Source organism: Chiloscyllium plagiosum, unplaced genomic scaffold, assembly GCF_037043375.1.
Source record: "Chiloscyllium plagiosum isolate Xiang-an unplaced genomic scaffold, Cpla_swu_hap1 HiC_scaffold_2, whole genome shotgun sequence".
NCBI lineage: Eukaryota > Metazoa > Chordata > Chondrichthyes > Orectolobiformes > Hemiscylliidae > Chiloscyllium > Chiloscyllium plagiosum.
This window is the reverse complement of record NW_028270140.1, coordinates 155,983,755-156,004,490: the sequence shown is the minus strand read 5'-3', so window position 1 is coordinate 156,004,490 and position 20,736 is coordinate 155,983,755. Positions and strand designations below refer to the sequence as shown.

At 58.7% G+C, this 20,736-nt stretch overlaps 1 protein-coding gene across 1 annotated transcript in view; it reads left to right on the top strand.

The window, feature by feature from the left end:
- ttc33 (tetratricopeptide repeat domain 33) overlaps positions 1–3,073 on the top strand; it is a 167,612-nt gene extending 164,539 nt beyond the window's left edge. The window contains exon 5 of the mRNA XM_087975177.1: positions 1,105–3,073. Within this exon, the coding sequence (XP_087831303.1) occupies positions 1,105–1,440 (336 nt within the window). The 3' untranslated portion in view covers positions 1,441–3,073. The remainder of the gene's footprint in view (positions 1–1,104) is intronic.
- Positions 3,074–20,736: the final 17,663 nt, after the last annotated feature.

Here is a 20,736-nt window from a genome sequence, read left to right as displayed (position 1 = left end):
GTAGAGAGTTAGGATAAATAGGTCTTTTTTTCTGTTGGTCAGTGGGATGCCATAGGGTTCAGTCCTCAGGCCAGTCTACATTAATGACTGGATACAGGGATAGAAATCTGGCCAGATTTGCAGATACCCACTAAAATAGGTGGAAAAGCAAGATGCAATGAAGAAATCAGTAATTTACAAATGGATATCGCCAGGTTAGGTGAATAGGCCAAAATCTGGCTGATGAAGTTTAACTGTGAGGTTATCCATAATGATCAGAGGAATAGAAAGGCAAATTATTATCTAAAAGGAGAGAAACTTCACAGTATTTCAGAGGGATCTGGGTATCTTCATGCATGGATCACAGAAGACTAGCATGCAGATACAGCAAGTAATAAGGAGGGCAAATGGATTTTAGCATTTATTGCTGAAGGAATCGAGTATAAAAGCAGGAAAGTACTGTTGTAACTGTACCAAACTTTAGTGAGACTGCACCTGGACTATTGTATACGATTTTAGTCCCCTTACTGAAGGAGAGATGTAAGTGTATAAGAGGCAGATCAGAAGGGGTTCACTAGATTGCACCCAGAAATGAAGGGTTTGTCTAATGAGGAGAGATTGAGCAGTTTAGGCTGATACCCTTTAGAATTCAGAAGAATGAGGGGAGATGCTAAAGGGGAATTGATACAGTAGACATAGAGAGGACGCTTCCTCATGGGGAAATCCAGAACGAGAGGTTGTAGCTTTAAGATCAGGGGAATCAGATTTAAAACAGAGATGAGGAGAAATTACATCTCTCAAAAGGGTCACAAATCTGTGGAGTTCACTAACCCAGAGTGTGGTGGATGCTGGGAACTTTGCGATAGCCAGGTTTTTAATTAATAATGAGTTGAAGGTTCTTGGGGAGTGGGCAGAAAATTGGAGTTAGATCAGCCATGATCGTATAAAATGGAGGAACAATGTGAGGGGCAGACTGGCCTCCTGCTCCTCGTTATGGTTTGCTGTTCTGGATTTTGTGCAGTGACCCCTGCAGCTGCTGTGTGTTGTGCGATAGTGATCACTTTGTGATCTAAGACATTGCTGGTGTTTGCTCTCGTTATTCTAACTCATCCTCTTATTTAACAGGGTTTAAAAAGTTTCCAGAGAGCGCTGCATCTGTGCCCAGCTGACAGCACACTGTGGAATGATGACCTGGCTTGGGCTCTTGAGCTCTGGCAGAAGCAGCAACAGCTTGGTGAGTCTGTGCCCGCAGAGAGAGGTGCTCAGCAGAGGGATCCGGCTGGGCACCTGCCAGATTACGACTTTGAGAGCGATGAGCTGGTCGAGGCATGTGCGGCTATCGCGGAGAGGGACAGACATCCAGCAGTGACAGACACCAGCATCTTTATTACAGCAACACAGGGAACAGAGACAGGCAGTCACCGGAGACTGAGAGACGGAAACTTCATCCAGGCACGATAGTCTCAGCTTCAGCACACTACACAGCCAGCTGTGTGTCTCTCCCAACCTTTGCTTCATGCTGTGTGAATTCTCAATGGTTGCTGCCCTGCTTTTGGTCTGTGTAAAGACATCTCTCCCCTACTGGTATCACTGGGGCCAGGGTTCTGATTTATCCACCCTGCCCATACCAGCAGGTTATCACCTCTGACTGGTGTGCAGATTAACCAGTCCCCCCGCCACCTTATATTCAATGGCTACACACTGCTCCAACTGGAGAGCTGGAAGTTGCATGTTTAAAGAGGTGACATTTGCATTGCTGTACCTTTGTACTTTCCTCATTAAACCCACAATATTCATCTCCGAAAGGGATCTCCCCCGGTTACTGACTGTGATTGGGGGCGATCTCCCCCCGGTTACTGACTGTGATTGGGGACGATCTCCCCCGGTTACTGACTGTGATTGGGGACGATCTCCCCCCGGTTACTGACTGTGATTGGGGGGCGATCTCCCCCGGTTACTGACTGTGATTGGGGGCGATCTCCCCCGGTTACTGACTGTGATTGGGGGCGATCTCCCCCGGTTACTGACTGTGATTGGGGGGCGATCTCCCCCGGTTACTGACTGTGATTGGGGGCGATCTCCCCCCGGTTACTGACTGTGATTGGGGACGATCTCCCCCGGTTACTGACTGTGATTGGGGGGCGATCTCCCCCGGTTACTGACTGTGATTGGGGGGCGATCTCCCCCGGTTACTGACTGTGATTGGGGGGCGATCTCCCCCGGTTACTGACTGTGATTGGGGGGCGATCTCCCCCCGGTTACTGACTGTGATTGGGGGCGATCTCCCCCGGTTACTGACTGTGATTGGGGGGCGATCTCCCCCCGGTTACTGACTGTGATTGGGGGGCGATCTCCCCCGGTTACTGACTGTGATTGGGGGCGATCTCCCCCGGTTACTGACTGTGATTGGGGGGCGATCTCCCCCGGTTACTGACTGTGATTGGGGGCGATCTCCCCCGGTTACTGACTGTGATTGGGGGCGATCTCCCCCGGTTACTGACTGTGATGGGGGGCGATCTCCCCCGGTTACTGACTGTGATTGGGGACGATCTCCCCCGGTTACTGACTGTGATTGGGGGCGATCTCCCCCGGTTACTGACTGTGATTGGGGGCGATCTCCCCCGGTTACTGACTGTGATTGGGGGGCGATCTCCCCCGGTTACTGACTGTGATTGGGGGGCGATCTCCCCCCGGTTACTGACTGTGATTGGGGACGATCTCCCCCGGTTACTGACTGTGATTGGGGACGATCTCCCCCCGGTTACTGACTGTGATTGGGGGCGATCTCCTAAGGTAGTGATCCTCGGTGATGAGGTACCAATACCTCAAGGCGATGCCCTGCTGTGATTGAAGGTTTCCTTCTGCTCTATCTGGTCTGGATTTGGTGAGATTTGCTTTTCCCTTGCTCTCTGCCAGCACAGTAACTTGACCCAGAATCATCGACTTTGGACATGTGACCTCCAAACTCACAGCCCACACTCTGCAGTGAGTAGGTGGATCCTCGAGGACAGTGTCTCAGAGTTGGTGATAATCGATGATTTACACAACCCTTCTGTACTGTACAGAATAAAGCTTTGTGTTATTATTCGCCAAATTAATTATTGTCAAGTTTTTTTACCTCCCCTTTCTTTCAGCCCTAATTTCTCAAAGCAAAGCTTCCATTCGATTGCTGACCCTATCCACCACTCCATTAAATCTCTCTCCCACAGTCCTGAATATACTCTCCCACCATCACTGATCCTCTCCCACAGCCCTGTGTACCCTCTACCCCCATCACTGACCCTCTCCCCCTATCACTGAACCTCTCCCACAGCCCTGTGTACCCTCTACCCCCATCACTGACCCTCTCCCCCATCACTGACCCTCTCCCCCTATCACTGAACCTCTCCCACAGCCCTGTGTACCCTCTACCCCCATCACTGACCCTCTCCCACAGCCCTGTGTACCCTCTCCCCCCATCACTGATGCTCTCCCACAGCCCTGTGTACCCTCTCCCCCCATCACTGACGCTCTCCCACAGCCCTATGTACCCTCTCCCCCCATCACTGACCCTCTCCCACAGCCCTGTGTACCCTCTCCCCCCATCACTGACCCTCTCCCACAGCCCTGTGTACACTCTCCCCCCCATCACTGACCCTCTCTCACACCCCTGTGTACCCTCTCCCTCATCACTGACTCTCTCCCTCATCACTGACTGTCTCCCACAGACCTGTGTAACCTCTCCCCCATCACTGACCTTCTCCCCCCCATCATTGACCCTCTTCCCCCATCACTGACCATCTCGCACAACCCTGTGTAACCTCTCCCCCCATCACTGACCCACTCCCCCATCACTGACTCTCTCACAACTCTGTGTACCCTCTCCCCCCATCACTGATGCTCTCCCACAGCCCTGTGTACCCTCTCCCCCCATCACTGACGCTCTCCCACAGCCCTATGTACCCTCTCCCCCCATCACTGACCCTCTCCCACAGCCCTGTGTACCCTCTCCCCCCATCACTGACCCTCTCCCACAGCCCTGTGTACCCTCTCCCCCCATCACTGACGCTCTCCCACAGCCCTGTGTACCCTCTCCCCCAATCACTGACCCTCTCCCCCATCACTGACCCTCTCCCACAGCCCTGTGTACCCTCTCCCCCCATCACTGAAGCTCTCCCACAGCCCTGTGTACCCTCTCCCCCATCACTGACCCTCTCCCACAGCCCTGTGTATACTCTCCCCCATCACTGACCTTCTCCCTCCATCGCTGACCCTCTCCCCCATTGCTGACTCTCTCCCACAGCCTTGTGTACACTCTACCCCATCACTGACCCACTCCCCCATCACTGACCCACTCCCCCATCACTGACCCTCTCCTCTACCACTGACCCTCTCCCCCATCACTGACCCTCTCCCCCATCACTGACCCACTCCCCATACCACAGACCCTCTCCCCATCACTGACCTTCTCACCCCATTGACCCTCATCCCCCATCACTGATCCTCTCCCACAGCCCTGTGTACACTCTCCCCCCCCCATCACTGACCCTCTTTCACAGCCCTGTGTACCCTCTCCCCCATCACTGACCCTCTACCCCATCACTGGCTCTCTCCCACAGACCTGTGTAACCTCTCCCCAATCACTGACCTTCTCCCCCCCATCATTGACCCTCTTCCCCCATCACTGACCCTCTTTCACAGCCCTGTGTACCCTCTCCCCCATCACTGACGCTCTCCCACAGCCTTGTGTACACTTTCCCCCATCACTGACCCTCTCCCACAGCCCTGTGTACCCTCTCCCCCCATCACTGACCCTCTCCCACAGCCCTGTGTACACTCTCCCCCCCATCACTGACCCTCTCTCACACCCCTGTGTACCCTCTCCCTCATCACTGACTCTCTCCCTCATCACTGACTGTCTCCCACAGACCTGTGTAACCTCTCCCCCATCACTGACCTTCTCCCCCCCATCATTGACCCTCTTCCCCCATCACTGACCATCTCGCACAACCCTGTGTAACCTCTCCCCCCATCACTGACCCACTCCCCCATCACTGACTCTCTCACAACTCTGTGTACCCTCTCCCCCCATCACTGATGCTCTCCCACAGCCCTGTGTACCCTCTCCCCCCATCACTGACGCTCTCCCACAGCCCTATGTACCCTCTCCCCCCATCACTGACCCTCTCCCACAGCCCTGTGTACCCTCTCCCCCCATCACTGACCCTCTCCCACAGCCCTGTGTACCCTCTCCCCCCATCACTGACGCTCTCCCACAGCCCTGTGTACCCTCTCCCCCAATCACTGACCCTCTCCCCCATCACTGACCCTCTCCCACAGCCCTGTGTACCCTCTCCCCCCATCACTGAAGCTCTCCCACAGCCCTGTGTACCCTCTCCCCCATCACTGACCCTCTCCCACAGCCCTGTGTATACTCTCCCCCATCACTGACCTTCTCCCTCCATCGCTGACCCTCTCCCCCATTGCTGACTCTCTCCCACAGCCTTGTGTACACTCTACCCCATCACTGACCCACTCCCCCATCACTGACCCACTCCCCCATCACTGACCCTCTCCTCTACCACTGACCCTCTCCCCCATCACTGACCCTCTCCCCCATCACTGACCCACTCCCCATACCACAGACCCTCTCCCCATCACTGACCTTCTCACCCCATTGACCCTCATCCCCCATCACTGATCCTCTCCCACAGCCCTGTGTACACTCTCCCCCCTCCATCACTGACCCTCTTTCACAGCCCTGTGTACCCTCTCCCCCATCACTGACCCTCTCCCCCATCACTGGCTCTCTCCCACAGACCTGTGTAACCTCTCCCCAATCACTGACCTTCTCCCGCCCATCATTGACCCTCTTCCCCCATCACTGACCCTCTTTCACAGCCCTGTGTACCCTCTCCCCCATCACTGACGCTCTCCCACAGCCTTGTGTACACTTTCCCCCATCACTGATCCTCTCCCACAGCCCTGTGTAACCTCTCCCCCATTCACTGACCTTCTCCCCCCATCATTGACCCTCTTCCCCCATCACTGACCCTCTCCCACATCCCTGTTTACCCTCTTCCCCTATCACTGACCCTCTCCCACAGTCCTGTGTACCCTCTCCCCCCATCACTGACCCTCTCCCCCATCACTGACGCTCTCCCACAGCCCTGTGTACCCTCTTCCCCCCCATCACTGACCCTCTCCCCCATCACTGACCCTCTCCCCCATCACCGACACTCTCCCCCATCACTGACCGTCTTCCCCCATCACTAACCGTCTCCCACAGCCCTGCGTACCCTCTCCCCCCATCACCGACACTCTCCCCCATCACTGACCCTCTCCCCCATCACTGACCTTCTGCCCCATCACTGACCCTCTCCCACAGCCCTGTGTACTATCTCCCCCATCACTGACCCTCTCCCCCATCACTGACCCTCTCCCCCATCACTGACCCTCTCCTCCATCACTGACCCTCTCCCACAGCCCTGTGTACTATCTCCCCAATCACTGACCCTCTCCCACAGCCCTGTTTACCCTATCCCCCCGTCGCTGACCCTCTCCCACATCCCTGTTTACCCTATCCCCCTGTCGCTGACCCTCTCCCCCATCACTGATCCTCTCCCACTGTCCTGTGTACCCTCTACCCCCATCACTACCCTCTCTCCCATCACTGACCCTCTCCCACAGCCCTGTGTGCACTCTCCCCCCATCACTGACCCTCTCCCACAGCCCTGTGTACCCTCTCCCCCATCACTGACCCTCTCCCCCATCACTGACCCTCTCCCCCATCACTGACCCTCTCCCCCGTCACTGACCCTCTCCCCCGTCACTGACCCACTGCCCCATCACTGACTCACTCCCCATCACTGACCCACTCCCCATACCCTCTCCTACAGCCCTGTGTACCCTCTCCCCCCATCACTGACCCTCTCCCACAGCCCTGTGTACCCTCTCCCCCCATCACTGACCCTCTCCCCCATCACTGACCCTCTCCCACAGCCCTGTGTACCCTCTCCCCACATCACTAACCCTCCCCCCGATCACTGACCCTCTCCCACAACCCTGTGTCACTTCTTCCCCCCCATCACTGACCCACTCCCCCATCACTGACTCTCTCTCATAACCCTGTGTACCCTCCTCCACATCACTGGCCCTCTCCCATAACCCCGTGTACCCTCTTCCCCATCACTGACTCTCTCCCACAGCCCTGTGTACCCTCTCCCACATCACTGACCCTCTCCCACAGCCCTGTGTACCCTCTCCCCCCATCGCTGACCCTCTCCCCCATTGCTGACTCTCTCCCACAGCCTGTGTACCCACTCCATCATCACTGACCCTCTCCCCCCCATCACTGACCCTCTCCCCCCATCACTGACCCTCTCCCCCCATCACTGACCCTCTTCCCCATCGCTGACCCTCTTCCCCATCGCTGACCCTCTCCCCCATTGCTGCCTCTCTCCCACAGCCTGTGTACCCTCTCCCCCATCACTGACCCTCTCCCACAGCCTTGTGTACACTCTCCCCCATCACTGACTCTCTCCCTCATCACTGACTCACTCCCACAGAACTGTGTACCCTCTCCCACAGCCTTGTGTACCCACTCCCCCATCACTGACCCTCTCCCCCCGTCCATGACCCTCTCCCCCCATCGCTGACCCTCTCCCACAGCCTTGTGTAAACTCTCCCCTCCATCACTGACCCTCTCCTCTATCACTGACCTTCTCCCCCCATCATTGACCCTCTTCCCCCATCACTGACCCGCTCCCACAGTCCTGTGTACACTCTCCCCCCCATCACTGACCCTCTCTCACACCCCTATGAACCCTCTCCCTCATCACTGACTGTCTCCCACAGACCTGTGTAACCTCTCCCCCATCACTGACCTTCTCCCCCCCATCATTGACCCTCTTCCCCCATCACTGACCATCTCGCACAACCCTGTGTAACCTCTCCCCCCATCACTGACCCACTCCCCCATCACTGACTCTCTCACAACTCTGTGTACCCTCCCCCACATCACTGGCCCTCTCCCATAACCCTGTGTACCCTCTCCCCCCATCACTGACCCTCTCCCAAAGCCTTGTGTACACTGTCCCCCCATCACTGACCCTCTCCCACAGCCCTGTGTACACTCTCCCCCATCACTGACCCTCTCCCACAGCCCTGTGTACACTCTCCCCCATCACTGACCCTCTCCCACAGCCCTGTGTACACTCTCCCCCATCACTGACCCTCTCCCAAAGCCCTGTGTACACTGTCCCCCCATCACTGACCCTCTCCCACAGCCCTGTGTACCCTCTCCCCCCATCACTGACCCTCTCCCAAAGCCCTGTGTACACTCTCCCCCATCACTGACCCTCTCCCAAAGCCCTGTGTACACTATCCCTCCATCACCGACACTCTCCCCCATCACTGACCGTCTTCCCCCATTACTAACCGTCTCCGACAGCCCTGCGTACCCTCTCCCCCCATCACCGACACTCTCCCCATCACTGACCCTCTCCCCCATCACTGACCTTCTGCCCCATCACTGACCCTCTCCCACAGCCCTGTGTACTATCTCCCCCATCACTGACCCTCTCCCCCATCACTGACCCTCTCCCCCATCACTGACCCTCTCCCCCATCACTGACCCTCTCCCCCATCACCGACACTCTCCCCCATCACTGACCGTCTTCCCCCATCACTAACCGTCTTCCACAGCCCTGCGTACCCTCTCCCCCCATCACCGACACTCTCCCCCATCACTGACCCTCTCCCCCATCACTGACCTTCTGCCCCATCACTGACCCTCTCCCACAGCCCTGTGTACTATCTCCCCCATCACTGACCCTCTCCCCCATCACTGACCCTCTCCCCCATCACTGACCCTCTCCCCCATCACTGACCCTCTCCCCCATCACTGACCCTCTCCCCCATCACCGACACTCTCCCCCATCACTGACCGTCTTCCCCCATCACTAACCGTCTCCCACAGCCCTGCGTACCCTCTCCCCCCATCACCGACACTCTCCCCCATCACTGACCCTCTCCCCCATCACTGACCTTCTGCCCCATCACTGACCCTCTCCCACAGCCCTGTGTACTATCTCCCCCATCACTGACCCTCTCCCCCATCACTGACCCTCTCCCCCATCACTGACCCTCTCCTCCATCACTGACCCTCTCCCACAGCCCTGTGTACTATCTCCCCAATCACTGACCCTCTCCCACAGCCCTGTTTACCCTATCCCCCCGTCGCTGACCCTCTCCCACATCCCTGTTTACCCTATCCCCCTGTCGCTGACCCTCTCCCCCATCACTGATCCTCTCCCACTGTCCTGTGTACCCTCTACCCCCATCACTACCCTCTCTCCCATCACTGACCCTCTCCCACAGCCCTGTGTGCACTCTCCCCCCCATCACTGACCCTCTCCCACAGCCCTGTGTGCACTCTCCCCCCATCACTGACCCTCTCCCACAGCCCTGTGTACCCTCTCCCCCATCACTGACCCTCTCCCCCATCACTGACCCTCTCCCCCATCACTGACCCTCTCCCCCGTCACTGACCCTCTCCCCCGTCACTGACCCACTGCCCCATCACTGACTCACTCCCCATCACTGACCCCCTCCCCATACCCTCTCCTACAGCCCTGTGTACCCTCTCCCCCCATCACTGAACCTCTCCCACAGCCCTGTGTACCCTCTCCCCCCATCACTGACCCTCTCCCCCATCACTGAACCGCTCCCACAGCCCTGAGTACACTCTCCCCCATCACTGACCCTCTCCCACAGCCTGGTGTACACGCTCCCCCCATCACTGACCCTCTCCCACAGCCCTGTGTACATTCTCCCCCCATCACTGACCCTCTCCCACAGCCCTGTGTACCCTCTTCCCCCATCACTGACCCTCTCCCACAGTCCTGTGTACACTCTCCCCCCATCACTGACCCTCTTCCCCATCACTGACCCTCTCCTACAGCCCTGTGTACCCTCTCCCCCCATCACTGACCCTCTCCCACAGCCTGGTGTACATGCTCCCCTCATCACTGACCCTCTCCCACAGCCCTGTGTACCCTCTCCACCCATCACCGACACTCTCCCCCATCACTGACCGTCTTCCCCCATCACTAACCGTCTCCCACAGCCCTGCGTACCCTCTCCCCCCATCACCGACACTCTCCCCCATCACTGACCCTCTCCCACAGACCTGTCTACACTCTCCCCCCGTCGCTGACCCTCTCCCCCATCACTAGTCCTCTCCCACTGTCCTGTGTACCCTCTACCCCCATCAGTACCCTCTCCCCCATCACTGACCCTCTCTCACAACCCTGTGTACCCTCCCCCACATAACTGAACCTCTCGCACAACCCTGTGTACACTCTCCCCATCACTGACCCTCTCCCACATCCCTGTTTACCTTATCCCCCCGTCGCTGACCCTCTCCCCCATCACTGACCCTCTCCCACAGCCCTGTGTACACTCTCCCCCCATCACTGACCCTCTCCCCCATCACTGACCCTCACCCACAGCCCTGTGTACACACTTCCCCCCCCATCACTGACCCTCTCCCACAGCCCTGTGTACACTGTCCCCCCATCACTGACCCTCTCCTCTATCACTGACCCTCTCCCCCATCACTGACCCACTCCCCCATCACTGACCCACTCCCCCATCACTGACCCACTCCCCATCACTGACCCACTCCCCCATCACTGACCCTCTCTCACAACCCTGTGTACCCTCCCCCACATAACTGAACCTCTCGCACAACCCTGTGTACACTCTCCCCCATCACTGACCCTCTCCCACATCCCTGTTTACCTTATCCCCCCGTCGCTGACCCTCTCCCCCATCACTGACCCTCTCCCACAGCCCTGTGTACACTCTCCCCCCATCACTGACCCTCTCCCCCATCACTGACCCTCACCCACAGCCCTGTGTACACACTTCCCCCCCATCACTGACCCTCTCCCACAGCCCTGTGTACACTGTCCCCCCATCACTGACCCTCTCCTCTATCACTGACCCTCTCCCCCATCACTGACCCACTCCCCCATCACTGACCCACTCCCCCATCACTGACCCACTCCCCATCACTGACCCACTCCCCCATCACTGACCCACTCCCCCATCACTGACCCACTCCCCCATCACTGACCCACTCCCCATACCACTGACCCTCTCCCCATCACTGACCTTCTCCCCCATCACTGACTCTCTCCCCCATCACTGACCCTCTCTCACAGCCTTGTGTACCCTCTCCCCCATCGCTGACCCTCTCTCCCACAGCCTGTGTACCCACTCCATCATCACTGACCCTCTCCCCCCATCACTGACCCTCTCCCCCCATCACTGACCCTCTTCCCCATTGCTGACCCTCTCCCACAGCCTTGTGTACACTCTCCCCCATCACTGACTCTCTCCCCCATCACTGACTCTCTCCCACAGAACTGTGTACCATCTCCCACAGCCTTGTGTACCCACTCCCCCATCACTGACCCTCTCCCTCCATCAATGACCCTCTCCCCCCATCGCTGACCCTCTCCCACAGCCTTGTGTAAACTCTCCCCCCATCACTGACCCTCTCTATCACTGACCCTCTCCCCCATCACTGACCCACTCCCCATTACTGACCCAATCCCCATACCACTGACCCTCTCCCCATCACTGACCTTCTCCCCCCATCATTGACCCTCTTCCCCCATCACTGACCCGCTCCCACAGTCCTGTGTACACTCTCCCCCCATCACTGACCCTCTCTCACACCCCTGTGAACCCTCTCCCTCATCACTGACTCTCTCCCTCATCACTGACTGTCTCCCACAGACCTGTGTAACCTCTCCCCCATCACTGACCTTCTCCCCACATCATTGACCCTCTTCCCCCATCACTGACCGTCTCGCACAACCCTGTGTAACCTCTCCCCCCATCACTGACCCACTCCCCCATCACTGACTCTCTCTCACAACCCTGTGTACCCTCCCCCACATCACTGGCCCTCTCCCATAACCCTGTGTACCCTCTCCCCCCATCACTGACCCTCTCCCCCATTACTGACCCTCTCCTACAGCCCTGTGTACCCTCTCCCCCATCACTGACCCTCTCCCACAGCCTGGTGTACACGCTCCCCCCATCACTGACCCTCTCCCACAGCCATGTGTACACTGTCCCCCCATCACTGACCCTCTCCCACAACCCTGTGTACACTCTCCCCCATCACTGACCCTCTCCCAAAGCCCTGTGTACACTGTCCCCCCATTACTGACCCTCTCCCACAGCCCTGCGTAACCTCTCCCCCCATCACCGACACTCTCCCCCATCACTGACCGTCTTCCCCCATCACTAACCGTCTCCCACAGCCCTGTGTACCCTCTCCTCCCATCATGACCCTCTCCCCCCATCACTGACCCTCTCCCACAGCCCTGTGTACCCTCTCCCCACATCACTGACCCTCTCTCACAACCCTGTGTACCCTCCCCCACATAACTGACCCTCTCCCCCATCACTGACCCTCTCCCACAGCCCTGTGTACCCTCTCCCCCATCACTGAACCTCTCCCTCCATCACTGACCCTGTCCCACATCCTTGTTTACCCTATCCCCCCATCACTGACCCTCTCCTCCATCACTGACCCTCTCCCCCATCACTGACCCTCTCCCACAGCCCTGTGTACCCTCTCCCCCATCACTGACCCTCTCCCCCATCACTGACCGTCTCTCACAGCCCTGTGTACCCTCTCCCCCACATCACTGACCCTCTCCCACATCACTGCCTGTCTCCCACAGACCTGTGTAACCTCTCCCCCATCACTGACCTACTCCCCCATCACTGACCGTCTCTCACAGCCCTGTGTATACTCTCCACCCATCACTGAACCTCTCTCACACCCCTGTGTACCCTCTCCCCATCACTGACTCTCTCCCTCATCACTGCCTGTCTCCCACAGACCTGTGTAACCTCTCCCCCATCACTGACCTACTCCCCCATCACTGACCGTCTCTCACAGCCCTGTGTACCGTCTTCCCACATCACTGACCCTCTCCCACAACCCTGTGTCACCTCTCCCCCCATCACTGACCCACTCTCCCATCACTGGCCCTCTCCCATAACCCTGTGTACCCTCTTCCCCCCATCCCTGACCCTCTCCCCCCCTATCACTGACCCTCTCCCATAGCCCTGTGTACACTCTCCCCCCCCAATCACTGACCCTCTCCCACAGCCCTGTTTACACTCTCCCCACAATCACTGACCCTCTCCCCCCATCACTGACCCTCTCCTACAGCCCTGTGTATCCTCTCCCACATCCCTGTTTACCCTCTCCTCCCATCACTGACCCTCTCCCACAGCCCTGTGTACCCACTCCCCCCATCGCTGACCCTCTCCCCCATCACTGACCCTCTCCCCCCCATCACTGACCCTCTCTCACAACCCTGTGTACCCTCTCCCCCCATCACTGACCCTCTCCCCCCATCACTGACCCTCTCCTACAGCCCTGTGTACCCTCTCCCCCCATCACTGACCCTCTCCCACAACCCTGTGTACCCTCTCCCCCCATCACTGACCCTCTCCCCCCATCACTGACCCTCTCCCACAGCCCTGTGTACCCTCCCCCACATCACTGACCCTCTCTCACAACCCTGTGTACCCTCTCCCCGCATCACTGACCCTCACCCTCCATCACTGACCCACTCCCACATCCCTGTTTACCCTCTCCCCCGGTCGCTGACCCTCTCCCCCATCACTGATCCTCTCCCACTATCCTGTGTACCCTCTACCCCCATCACTACCCTCTCTCCCATCACTGACCCTCTCCCACAGCCCTGTGTACCCTCTCCCCCATCACTGACCCTCTCCCCCATCACTGACCCTCTCTCACAACCCTGTGTACCCTCCCCCACATAACTGACCCTCTCCCCCATCACTGAACATCTCCCTCCATCACTGACCCTGTCCCACATCCTTGTTTACCCTATCCCCCCATCACTGACCCTCTCCCCCATCACTGACCCTCTCCCCCATCACTGACCCTCTCCCACAGCCCTGTGTACCCTCTCCCCCCATCACTGACCCTCTCCCACATCCCTGTTTACCCTATCCCCCCATCACTGATCCTCTCCCACATCCCTGTTTACCCTATCCCCCCATCACTGACCCTCTCCTCCATCACTGACCCTATCCCACAGCCCTGTGTGTACTCTCCCCCCATCACTGACCCTCTCTCACAGCCCTGTGTACCCTCTCCCCCCATCACTGACCCTCTCCCCCCATCACTGACCCTCTTCCCCACCGCTGACCCTCTCCCCCATTGCTGCCTCTCTCCCACAGCCTGTGTACCCTCTCCCCCATCACTGACCCTCTCCCCCATCACTGACCCTCTCCCACAGCCTTGTGTACACTCTCCCCCATCACTGACTCTCTCCCTCATCACTGACTCTCTCCCACAGAACTGTGTACCATCTCCCACAGCCTTGTGTACCCACTCCCCCATCACTGACCCTCTCCCCCCATCAATGACCCTCTCCCCCCATCGCTGACCCTCTCCCACAGCCTTGTGTAAACTCTCCCCCATCACTGACCCTCTCCTCTATCACTGACCCTCTTCTCTATCACTGACCCTCTCCCCCATCACTGACCCACTCCCCATCACTGACCCACTCCCCATACCACTGACCCTCTCCCCATCACTGACCTTCTCCCCCCATCATTGACCCTCTTCCCCCATCACTGACCCTCTCTCACAACCCTGTGTACACTCCCCCACATCACTGACCCTCTCCCACAACCCTGTCTACCCTCTCCCCCCATCACTGACCCTCTCCTCCCATCACTGACCCTCTCCCACAGCCCTGTGTATACTCTCCACCCATCACTGAACCTCTCTCACACCCCTGTGTACCCTCTCCCCATCACTGACTCTCTCCCTCATCACTGACTGTCTCCCACAGACCTGTGTAACCTCTCCCCCATCACTGACCTACTCCCCACATCATTGACCCTCTTCCCCCATCACTGACCGTCTCTCACATCCCTGTGTACCCTCTTGCCCCATCACTGACCCACTCTCCCATCACTGGCCCTCTCCCATAAACCTGTGTACCCTCTTCCCCCCATCACTGACCCTCTTCCCCCCCATCACTGACCCTCTCCCCTATCACTGACCCTCTCCCACAGCCCTGTGTACACTCTCCCCCCCAATCACTGACCCTCTCCCACAGCCCTGTTTACCCTATCCCCCCATCACTGATCCTCTCCCACATCCCTGTTTACCCTATCCCCCCATCACTGACCCTCTCCTCCATCACTGACCCTATCCCACAGCCCTGTGTGTACTCTCCCCCCATCACTGACCCTCTCCCACAGCCCTGTGTACACTCTCCCCCCCAATCACTGACCCTCTCCCACAGCCTTGTGTAAACTCTCCCCCATCACTGACCCTCTCCTCTATCACTGACCCTCTTCTCTATCACTGACCCTCTCCCCCATCACTGACCCACTCCCCCCATCATTGACCCTCTTCCCCCATCACTGACCCTCTCTCACAGCCCTGTGTATACTCTCCACCCATCACTGACCCTCTCCCCTATCACTGACCCTCTCCCACAGCCCTGTGTACACTCTCCCCCACAATCACTGACCCTCTCCCCCCATCACTGACCCTCTCCCACAGCCCTGTTTACCCTCTCCCCCATCACTGACCCTCTCCCCCCCATCACTGACCCTCTCTCACAACCCTGTGTACACTCCCCCACATCACTGACCCTCTCCCACAACGCTGTGTACCCTCTCCCCCCATCACTGACCCTCTCCCCCCATCACTGACCCTCTCCTACAGCCCTGTGTACCCTCTCCCCATCACTGACCCTCTCTCACAACCCTGTGTACACTCCCCCACATCACTGACCCTCTCCCACAACGCTGTGTACCCTCTCCCCCCATCACTGACCCTCTCCCCCCATCACTGACCCTCTCCCACAGCCCTGTGTACCCTCTCCCCATCACTGACCCTCTCTCACAACCCTGTGTACCCTCCCCCACATAACTGACCCTCTCCCCCATCACTGACCCTCTCCCATAGCCCTGTGTACCCTCTCCCCCATCACTGAACCTCTCCCTCCATCACTGACCCTGTCCCACATCCTTGTTTACCCTATTCCCCCCATCACTGACCCTCTCCTCCATCACTGACCCTCTCCCCCATCACTGGCCCTCTCCCACAGCCCTGTGTACCCTCTCCCCCCGTCGCTGACGCTCACCCCATCACTGACCCTCTCCCACAGCCTGTGTACCCTCTCCCCCATTGCTGCCTCTCTCCCACAGCCTTGTGTACACTCTCCCCCATCACTGACTCTCTCCCTCATCACTGACTCTCTCCCACAGAACTGTGTACCATCTCCCACAGCCTTGTGTACCCACTCCCCCATCACTGACCCTCTCCCCCCATCAATGACCCTCTCCCCCCATCGCTGACCCTCTCCCACAGCCTTGTGTAAACTCTCCCCCCATCACTGACCCTCTCCCCCATCACTGACCCTCTCCCCCATCACTGACCCTCTCCCCCATCACTGACCCACTCCCCATCACTGACCCACTCCCCATCACTGACCCACTCCCCCCATCATTGACCCTCTTCCCCCATCACTGACCCTCTCTCACAGCCCTGTGTATACTCTCCACCCATCACTGAACCTCTCTCACACCCCTGTGTACCCTCTCCCCATCACTGACTCTCTCCCTCATCACTGCCTGTCTCCCACAGACCTGTGTAACCTCTCCCCCATCACTGACCTACTCCCCCATCACTGACCGTCTCTCACAGCCCTGTGTACCCTCTCCCCATCACTGACTCTCTCCCTCATCGACCTGTGTAACCTCTCCCCCATCACTGACCTACTACCCCATCACTGACCGTCTCTCACAGCCCTGTGTACCGTCTTCCCACATCACTGACCCTCTCCCACAACCCTGTGTCACCTCTCCCCCCATCACTGACCCACTCTCCCATCACTGGCCCTCTCCCATAACCCTGTGTACCCTCTTTCCCCCATCCCTGACCCTCTCCCCCCCTATCACTGACCCTCTCCCACAGCCCTGTGTACACTCTCCCCACAATCACTGACCCTCTCCCCCCATCACTGACCCTCTCCTACAGCCCTGTGTATCCTCTCCCACATCCCTGTTTACCCTCTCCTCCCATCACTGACGCTCTCCCACAGCCCTGTGTACCCTCTCCCCCCATCACTGACCCTCTCCCCCCATCACTGACCCTCTCCTACAGCCCTGTTTACCCTCTCCTCCCATCACTGACCCTCTCCCACAGCCCTGTGTACCCACTCCCCCCATCGCTGACCCTCTCCCCCATCACTGACCCTCTCCCCCCCATCACTGACCCTCTCTCACAACCCTGTGTACCCTCCCCCACATCACTGACCCTCTCTCACAACTCTGTGTACCCTCCCCCACATCACTGACCCTCTCCCACAACCCTGTGTACCCTCTCCCCGCAATCACTGACCCTCTCCCCCCATCACTGACCTTCTCCCCCCTATCACTGACCCTCTCCCACAACCCTGTGTACCCTCCCCCACATCACTGACCCTCTCCCACAACCCTGTGTACCCACTCCCCCATCGCTGACCCTCTCCCCCATCACTGACCCTCTCCCCATCACTGACCCTCTCCCACAGCCCTTTGTACCCTCTACCCCCTTCACTGACCCTCTCCCCCATCACTGACCCTCTCCCACCCCATCACTGACCCTCTCTCACAACCCTGTGTACACTCCCCCACATCACTGACCCTCTCCCACAACCCTGTGTACCCTCTCCCCCCCATCACTGACCCTCTCCCACAGCCCTGTGTACCCTCTGCCCCACCACTGACCCTCTCCCACCCCATCACTGACGCTCTCTCACAACCCTGTGTACCCTCTCCCACATCCCTGTGTACCCTCTCCCCCCCATCACTGAGCCTCTCCCACAGCCCTGTGTACACACTCCCCGCATCGCTGACCCTCTCCCCCATCACTGACCCTCTCTCACAACCCTGTGTACCCTCTCCCCCATCACTGACCCTCTCCCACAACCCTGTGTACCCTCTCCCACCCATCACTGACCCTCTCTCACAACCCTGTGTACCCTCTCCCCCATCACTGACCCTCTCCCACAACCCTGTGTACCCTCTCCCACCCATCACTGACCCTCTCTCACAACCCTGTGTACCCTCCCCCACATCACTGACCCTCTCCCACAACCCTGTGTACCGTCTCCCCCACATCACTGACCCTCTCCCACAGCCCTGTGTACCCTCCCCCACATCACTGACCCTCTCTCACAACCCTGTGTACCCTCCCCCACATCACTGACCCTCTCCCACAACCCTGTGTACCGTCTCCCCCACATCACTGACCCTCTCCCACAACCCTGTGTACCCACTCCCCCCATCGCTGACCCCCTCCCCCATACTGACCCTCTCCGACAGTCCTGTGAACCCTCTCCCCCATCACTGACCCTCTCCCCATCACTGTCCCTCTCCCACAGCCCTGTGTACACTGTCCCCCCATCACTGACCCTCTCCCACAGCCATGTGTACACTCTCGTCCAATCACTGACCCTCTCCCACAGCCATGTGTACACTCTCGTCCAATCACTGACCCTCTCCCCATCACTGTCCCTCTCCCACAGCCCTGTGTACCCTCTCCCCCCATCACTGACCCTCTCCGCCCATCACTGACCCTCTCCCCCATCACTGACCCTCTCCCACAACCCTGTGTACCCTCTCCCCCCATCACTGACCCTCTCCCCCCATCACTGACCCTCTCCCCCCATCACTGACCCTCTCCGCCCATCACTGACCCTCTCCGCCCATCACTGACCCTCTCCCCCATCACTGACCCTCTCCCACAACCCTGTGTACCCTCTCCCCAAATCACTGACCCTCTCCCACAGCCCTGTGTTCTCTCTCCTAGCAATCACTGACCCTCTCCCCCCCATCACTGACTCTCTCCACCATCACTGACCCTCTCTCACAGCCCTGTGTACACTCTCCCCGCAATCACTGACCCTCTCCCACAGCCCTGTGTACCCACTCCCCCCATCACTGACCCCCTCCCACAGCCCTGTGTACGCTCCCCCCCATCGCTGACCCTGTGCCTCCATCACTGACCCTCTCCCATATCCCTGTTTACCCTCTCCCCCCATCGCTGACCCTCTCCCCCATCACTGAACCTCTCCCACAGGCCTGTCTGCACTCTCCCCCCATCACTGACCCGCTCTCCCCTCACTGACCCTCTCCCACAGACCTGTATACCCTACCCCCTATCACTGACGCTCTGCCCTGTCGCTGACCTTCTCCCACAGCCCTGTGTACTCTCTCCCCCATCACTGACCCACTCTCACAGCCCTGTGTACCCTCTACCCCCATCACTGACCCTCTCCCACAGCCCGGTGTACACTCTCCCCCCAGACACTGACCCTCTCCCCCATCACTGACCCTCTCCCCATCACTGACCCTCTCCCACAGCCCTTTGTACCCTCTACCCCCTTCACTGACCCTCTCCCCCATCACTGACCCTCTCCCACCCCATCACTGACCCTCTCTCACAACCCTGTGTACACTCCCCCACATCACTGACCCTCTCCCACAACCCTGTGTACCCTCTCCCCCCCATCACTGACCCTCTCCCACAGCCCTGTGTACCCTCTGCCCCATCACTGACGCTCTCTCACAACCCTGTGTACCCTCTCCCACATCCCTGTGTACCCTCTCCCCCCCATCACTGAGCCTCTCCCACAGCCCTGTGTACACACTCCCCGCATCGCTGACCCTCTCCCCCATCACTGACCCTCTCTCACAACCCTGTGTACCCTCTCCCCCAACACTGACCCTCTCCCACAACCCTGTGTACCCTCTCCCACCCATCACTGACCCTCTCTCACAACCCTGTGTACCCTCTCCCCCATCACTGACCCTCTCCCACAACCCTGTGTACCCTCTCCCACCCATCACTGACCCTCTCTCACAACCCTGTGTACCCTCCCCCACATCACTGACCCTCTCCCACAACCCTGTGTACCGTCTCCCCCACATCACTGACCCTCTCCCACAGCCCTGTGTACCCTCCCCCACATCACTGACCCTCTCTCACAACCCTGTGTACCCTCCCCCACATCACTGACCCTCTCCCACAACCCTGTGTACCGTCTCCCCCACATCACTGACCCTCTCCCACAACCCTGTGTACCCACTCCCCCCATCGCTGACCCCCTCCCCCATACTGACCCTCTCCGACAGTCCTGTGAACCCTCTCCCCCATCACTGACCCTCTCCCCATCACTGTCCCTCTCCCACAGCCCTGTGTACACTGTCCCCCCATCACTGACCCTCTCCCACAGCCATGTGTACACTCTCGTCCAATCACTGACCCTCTCCCACAGCCATGTGTACACTCTCGTCCAATCACTGACCCTCTCCCCATCACTGTCCCTCTCCCACAGCCCTGTGTACCCTCTCCCCCCATCACTGACCCTCTCCGCCCATCACTGACCCTCTCCCCCATCACTGACCCTCTCCCACAACCCTGTGTACCCTCTCCCCCCATCACTGACCCTCTCCCCCCATCACTGACCCTCTCCCCCCATCACTGACCCTCTCCGCCCATCACTGACCCTCTCCGCCCATCACTGACCCTCTCCCCCATCACTGACCCTCTCCCACAACCCTGTGTACCCTCTCCCCAAATCACTGACCCTCTCCCACAGCCCTGTGTTCTCTCTCCTAGCAATCACTGACCCTCTC